This window comes from Poecilia latipinna, unplaced genomic scaffold, assembly GCF_001443285.1.
Source record: "Poecilia latipinna isolate Pla-1442-1.1 unplaced genomic scaffold, P_latipinna-1.0 Scaffold3231, whole genome shotgun sequence".
Lineage (NCBI taxonomy): Eukaryota > Metazoa > Chordata > Actinopteri > Cyprinodontiformes > Poeciliidae > Poecilia > Poecilia latipinna.
In genome coordinates, this window is record NW_015115847.1 from 6,379 (window position 1) to 13,196 (window position 6,818).

The 6,818-nt window shown below is 38.0% G+C and overlaps 1 protein-coding gene across 1 annotated transcript in view; it reads left to right on the top strand.

Annotated features, from left to right (window-relative positions):
- mcf2l2 (MCF.2 cell line derived transforming sequence-like 2) overlaps positions 1 to 6,818 on the top strand; it is a gene marked incomplete at its 5' end in the record, with an annotated part of 43,293 nt that overhangs the window by 5,537 nt on the left and 30,938 nt on the right. The window contains 6 exons of the mRNA XM_015023198.1: positions 3,414 to 3,416; positions 4,080 to 4,193; positions 4,675 to 4,791; positions 6,032 to 6,181; positions 6,372 to 6,496; positions 6,597 to 6,711. Of these exons, the coding sequence (XP_014878684.1) occupies positions 3,414 to 3,416; positions 4,080 to 4,193; positions 4,675 to 4,791; positions 6,032 to 6,181; positions 6,372 to 6,496; positions 6,597 to 6,711 (624 nt within the window). The remainder of the gene's footprint in view (positions 1 to 3,413; positions 3,417 to 4,079; positions 4,194 to 4,674; positions 4,792 to 6,031; positions 6,182 to 6,371; positions 6,497 to 6,596; positions 6,712 to 6,818) is intronic.

Below are 6,818 nucleotides of genomic sequence, written 5' to 3' on the forward strand. Positions count from 1 at the left end.
GTCCATGTTGTTAGTTGCGTTCCTCACCGATCTGGTCGGGTCCTTCTGTCATGAGTTGCGGGTTGAAGTGGTGAGGAGAGAACGCTGAGACCCAGGTTATGGTGAAAAGATGATTTAATGAAGTGGCTCAACACGGTCCAGTCAGGCAGCACGGCAGGAACAATTAGCACACAGCTAACAACCGGTAGCAACTGACAATGTGAATCTTGAGCTAAGCAAACCAGGACTGTACAGTTCTACTGGAAAGCAACAGACACGATAGACAACGACAAACTTAGACACGACGAGGATCCGACGAGGAACACAGACAACAGGTGGGTTTAAATACACACGGGGTAATCAAGGGAATGAGACACACCTGGGAAACAATCAACGGGGAGGACGCAGAGACAGACTCACAGGACTACACAGAAACTCAAAAATAAACACACAGAAACACGGAACATGACAGTTGAAAATGTGTAATTGAATCAATGTTGTTTTGTGGTTGAAATCTAATAAATAAAATGCTTTATCTGATCAACATCTGATCAATGTTGAATCAATGTATGCTGTTTTGTCACACCCTTTCCCCTCCTCACCGGAGCTCTGTGTCAGAGCTTTTTATTATTGAGCGGGGATAATCACGTTTCAAATTAAGCACTGTTGAGGATAGTGGGTGGTGATTCCTTTCTGTACATTTCCTTACTTGTCCATAAAAATTATTGCTGACTGTTTATCTGTGATATATTGACACAAAAACATCTACAACTATGAATTTACAAGAAGTGAAACAGTCCACCCCCACTATTTATATGAGAGGGATGTCCCAACCAAACAACCACTTTGCGGTTGACTTGTTTGCAAAAGACGTTACTTCAATGTTGAATTATGGTCACAAAGGTTGAATTTATGGTTAAAGCTGACGACTGATGGTGGATAAACCATCAAACAGTTATCCAATTCTAGCCAATGTTGAATCAATGTTGTTTTCTGGTCGAATTCTATTGATTGAAATGCCAATGCATATTCCAGTGTTTTTCATACTACTCCTCAAGGCACACTGCCTTGCAAGTTTTAGGCATTTCCCTAATTCAGCACACATGATTTTAATTGATGGCTGATTAACAGGGTTTTGCTGAATTACACTCACGCAGGTCAGTTTGAGGACCAGTGTTGGGAAAAACTGCTAATCAATTTTGAATCCAAGTATGCTGTTTGTTCCACCCCTCCTGGTGGGGTAGATCCCACTACATCCTCATCTCCCCCTACTCCCCCAAACCTTCATGTCTTCTCACCCCTTCCACCCTCCCTTCCCCTTGCCCTCCTTGCGCAATTGGGCCTGGAACATTTTATTACTGAGTGGGGGTTAATCATGTTTCAAATTAAGCACTACATGTTGAGAACAGTAAGTTGTGACACCTTTCTGTACAATTTCTTACTTGTCTATAAATATTATTACTGACTGTGCATAATGTGTGTTGACACAAAAACATCTACAAGTCACTAAAAGCAGTGGAATGGTCTGCCTTCCCCATTTTACACTAGTGGTTTGTCCCTGGTTCTGAATTGAATTCTACTCTGAGCACTTTTGTGGTAAATTTGGCAATATTACTTTTATCTTAAATGTGTTTATTGAAAACTAACTGCATTGTTTTGTTCCTATAGTAATCTTGGTTATTTTGGGGCAAACCAGATATTTTTAATAATTGAGGTCATGTCTCCCTTCGTATTTTTTTTAAAATTCTGCCCACGTATTAAATCCTATGAGATTTTGTGGGAATTGAGTTTTTAAAAGTAGGGCGGGGCCTATTGTTTGGTCTGGGAGAGCATGTGGTGAACAAGGAAGTCTAGGGCTGCAGGTAGTGATGGGCAAATGAAGTCTCATGAAGCAATTTATATATGTTATAAATATATTATAATTTATATATGTTATTATTATATTTAGCTACATGCAGAATTTTAGTCCTGCAACAGTATTAACTGATATGTCTTTGCCAAACTAATATATCTTTGCCAATCAAACTACAAATAATAGAGGAAGTTTCCAGAAGGTGAGAAATTGGGAGGTGGAGGGGTTAATTATTTTTATTTAAGAATAATTTTATTGTGACTCAAAGTATTTCCAGATGTCAGACATTTTCCTCTTGGCGACCCCATTTTAGGCAATCAATCAAGTTTATTTGTGTAGCTGTAGCACATTTCAGCAACAATGCAGTTCAAATAGATTTACATCATAGAATAACAAAAATACAGTCATGAAAACACCATAATCAACAATCGAGAAAACCAGTAACACGTATACATTTTGATGAGTGCCATCATCAATACACATCAAATATGTTGGTCAATGTTTCTTTTATTTCAGGCACTGCTGAAGACAAATATTATCCTCTGATGTGCAACCAAATTACATACAACCCATGAAGCAGCATGGCTCATCGTGCTTTTATTTTGAAAACTGTCACGTAAAATGAAGCAGTCATGTGTCCCAAGTAATGCGAGGCATCGTTTGTTGTAAGTCACGTGGTTTTCAGAAAGACAACACAAGCCTCGAAGCGGGGCTTCAACTGACACGCCCCTTTTTACTCGGTACATGTCTCAAAGTCCTCGAAGTGGCTTCATTATGCACCAGAACGGGAGGAAGGCATCATGGAACCAAAGTGACTCCAACCAGAGTCAAACTTGGGTTGTCCCAACTTGTACTGTTTCCCTGGTTCATACACTACAAGGCTTAACCTCCTGGATGCTGTTCTTCCATAGACAATTGACTGTTGTTCTGACAGTCAAAAAGGAGTCAAATATGTTTAAAGACCTATCCCTGTTTTCTTAAATAAAATGTTATATTATTGCCATATTGTCATTTTAACTTTATGTACACATATTTTTTGGAAATGTGTTAATGTGTGATAATTTTGAACAACATATGCCCATGATACCCATAATCTGCCAATATAATTGTGTGTTTAACACCCGTGAAGAAACTTTTAGTGGTATATTATGATGTAGACTTATCAGACCAAAAAATTTACATGAATCAACATTGATTCCTTAGCTTTCATTCAATATAAAATCAATCCAAATGTGCATGTAGATCCACATTCAGATGATAGTTGAATCAACATTGTCTCCTAACATTGATTCAATATAAAATCAACACAAATATACATGCAGATCCATGTTCAAATGATAGTTGAATAAACGTTGATTCCTAACTGATTCAATGTAAAATCAACACAAATCTGCATGCAGATCCACATTCAAATGATGGTTGAATCAATGTTGATTCCTAACTGATTCAATATAAAATCCACCTAAATGATGGTTTTTATATTGAATCAATCAACATTGATGTAGTGTCAGTTATGTTTGAAACACTAATGTTGATTCAACATGTAAGTCACGAACCACTTTTGATTCTGTTTCAATGCCAGGCTGTTTCTACCTGACATTGTTTGAATGTTGTTTCACTCATATTGTGCTATCTGGGTAATGTGTGCCTTGACATACTATTTTCTTTCCATCCATCCGTTTTCTTGTACACCCTTGTCCCTTAGTCGGGTCGGGAGGGTTGCCGGTGCCTATCTCCAAGTAACGTTCCGGGCAAGAGGAGGGGTACACCCTGGACAGGTCGCCAGTCTGTCGTAGACTATTTTCTTTGAATTTTCTATAAAGATGGAAAAAACTAAAACTGCTATAATTCTGCCTTCTAACTCAAAACGTCACATGAATTGTGGGTAAAACACTTCGCCGAAGTCAGCATGGATGTGGACTCAGCATAAGGGCAGAAATAGGATTGAAAATGGGCGAAGCTTAGGGCGGATGTGGATAATTTGGGACACACTATGCCAGTGATGCCCAAAGTCGGTCCTCGAGGGCCGGTGTACTTTGGGCATCACTACACTACGCACTCAAATCCTTCAACATGATTGCACATTTGAAGGGCACAAGAGTGGAACAAGGGTAGAAGTGAGTATTGGGACGAGGCCCTTATCTGTATTCTGCTGTAACTTGTCTTTGGAGGAAGCTGAAGAAAACTTTAATAAGCAGATAGAGAATAAACAGCTCAATGATACACCTCTGTGTTTTGTTGTTTTCAGGCAGCATTTCCAGGAAACCTCCAGTTGGTGTTGGTGCTGAGACCTTCCAGATTCTTTCAGAGGACAATAGCTGATATCGGAATAAAGCTCCACAAGGATGACTTCAAAATGAAGGTACAGAGACACAACAATATGTTTTCAATCCATAAAACATCTACATTTGTACTGAGCACTCATTTTTGAAAGAAAAGTTATTTGGTTTCTGAAGTCTGTATTTCTTCTGTCAGTAGGTAAAAAATTTAATTAAAATAATTTTTGTAAAGACTTTTTTTCACCAAATGTGACACACTTTTCACTTTCACTTACTGTTTTCTTTCCTGATTTTTATTATATCTAATCATTGACTGACCTGTATTTCAATAGAAACAAGGCTAAGCCAAAGTACCACAGACCTTCTGAACTTAAAATATTTTGTTTTACCCATTGTTTGACTTCAGAACAAATGCTTCTTTTTTAAATCAGAGTACTGCTATGTCTTTAATTCCCAGACATAACTAAATCTATATTTTTAAAGGGTAAATGTTTTTGTGGCAAAACATCTATAATGTAGGATGTGGTTCTGAACACTTAAATTATTGTAGTACTTTTCTTCCAGATTGTTATGCTGAACTCTCTGTCAGATCTTCATGGGTATGTGGATAAAAGTCAGCTGACCCAGGAGTTTGGAGGAAGTCTTGAGTACTCTCACAGCCAGTGGATACACCACCGAACTGTGAGTAAATATTGAGCATAAAATAATTAATATTTTTACTTTAAGTTCTACTTCATAAGTAGGTAACTAGCTAAAACCCAGCCTTGGTGAGCACAATGTCATGGTGTGTTTAGTTCTTTCAACTATGGGGAACCCTTTTGAAATAGTCCTCAATATTCATAGCACAAATATGTCACATATATTACATACATGGATATTTATTTAGAAGATTACTTATGAGTTAGTTAATGATGAGACTTGATTAGATTCCCAGTTTGACTGCTGGACGGAAGTGGTATTTTGTTAACACACACAGACAACCATATGGTGCAAAACATAGTGCAAATATTTACAAAAATATATCCAATAAGTACTTGAAATTTTCTACAGTATGAATGTCTATTTATCTGATCCTCATTTTGCTTGAAACTGGTGATCTTCATCCCTGACCACAAGTTTTTGATATTGTTCCTCTGTACTTTTATCTCCAAATAATTCCTGTTTTTCTCCATGCTGTTTCTAATCTTGGCTTTGAGCTGCTTCTATAAACTCCTCAAAAACTCCTTGTCTCGTCCGCCAAAAGTCCTTTTTTTGTAATTTCAGTTCCTTTAGGTGATTGAGGGATTTTTTTTTATTAGGGAAGCATCTCACTAATCTGGTGGGGATGGATTAGAATTTTATCACGTTCGGAGGTCCTTTAAAGCCTGAGGTACTTTGTGAATAACTTCTCTCACCTAGGTAAAATTCTTAAAAAAACAAACAAAAATACATGTCTCTAGGAGCTACTTTTTGTTTTAGAATTCTTTTAGAATATGGGCCCTTACATTCCTCACCAGCTGATTTTACATCTTTGCATCCATGTTGTAATGGCATAATTTTATGGTGATTCCTAATCATCAGTACTGAAGCGAGATATTGTAATACCAATGCTAAAAACTTCATTCATGCAGTACAATAACATGTTGCTACGTGGCAAAACATCTATAGATAAGACATGATCCAATACACTTTAAAACCAACTTTCTATTTTAGAAGGTTCTAGTTGTTTCTCGTGGGGTGGTGGTAGAGCAAGCTATAAACTGTGTAATATTTTGATGCTCAGTTTAAGTGTGTATTTTTTATCTTGCACTAAAGCTAATATTGTGATAGCTTTGTGGTTATAAAGAAATTAAATGTTTTTTGCTAGGGTTAGGGTCAGCAAGTTCAATGATTAGTTATGTCTCAGAATGTGTCAGAGTCACATGTCTGGGTTTTTCTTTAGGCCATAGAAAACTTTGCCTTGACAGTGAAAACTACAGCGCAGATGCTACAGAGGTTTGGGTCGGAGCTGGCAGAGACGGAGCTTCCCAATGATGTCCAGAGCACCAAAGACCTACTCGCAGAACACACTGGCAAATACAGTAACCTAAAGGTTAGGCAGCACATTTAGAACACGCTAAATAATGCATGAGAAGACAAATATTTAATTAAAACTAAAGTTCTCTTAACCAATGCCATAAAATGTCCTACCTGAAAAGGAAAGCAGCGAGAATGTGTAGATGTACAAATGTTTTACTAGTTACCTTGTTTACTGTTTAAATGCTTTCATGCCTCTAAAACAGGAGGAGCTGAAGCTAGCTTTAAGACAAGGCAGCACCTTATTTACCTGCATCAAGGACCAGACAGTTAAATCGGAGAACCACAAACTCAAGCCTGACGAGATGGAGAACCAGACAACCGTGGAAAGGTAACTGACACTTTTTATGTCGTGTTGCTAACCTTAACCTATATTAGGAAAATGGCCACCTTCCCATTATACCTGGTGAAGTAGATCCTTTCTGTTGTAGACTCCTGGCCCAGCTCGATGAGACAGAGAATGCTTTCGAACAGTTCTGGTGTAAGCATCATCTGAAGCTGGAGCAGTGCCTGCAGCTGCGCCATTTTGAACAGGATTTCAGAGAAGTAAAACCTCTGCCTGCATGGCAACCTCTGTCCAACAACCTTTGCATAATTTCTGTCCTCCCTTCAAACACCTTCAAGAATAAAACCCCTGAAAGATTTGAAGAAAT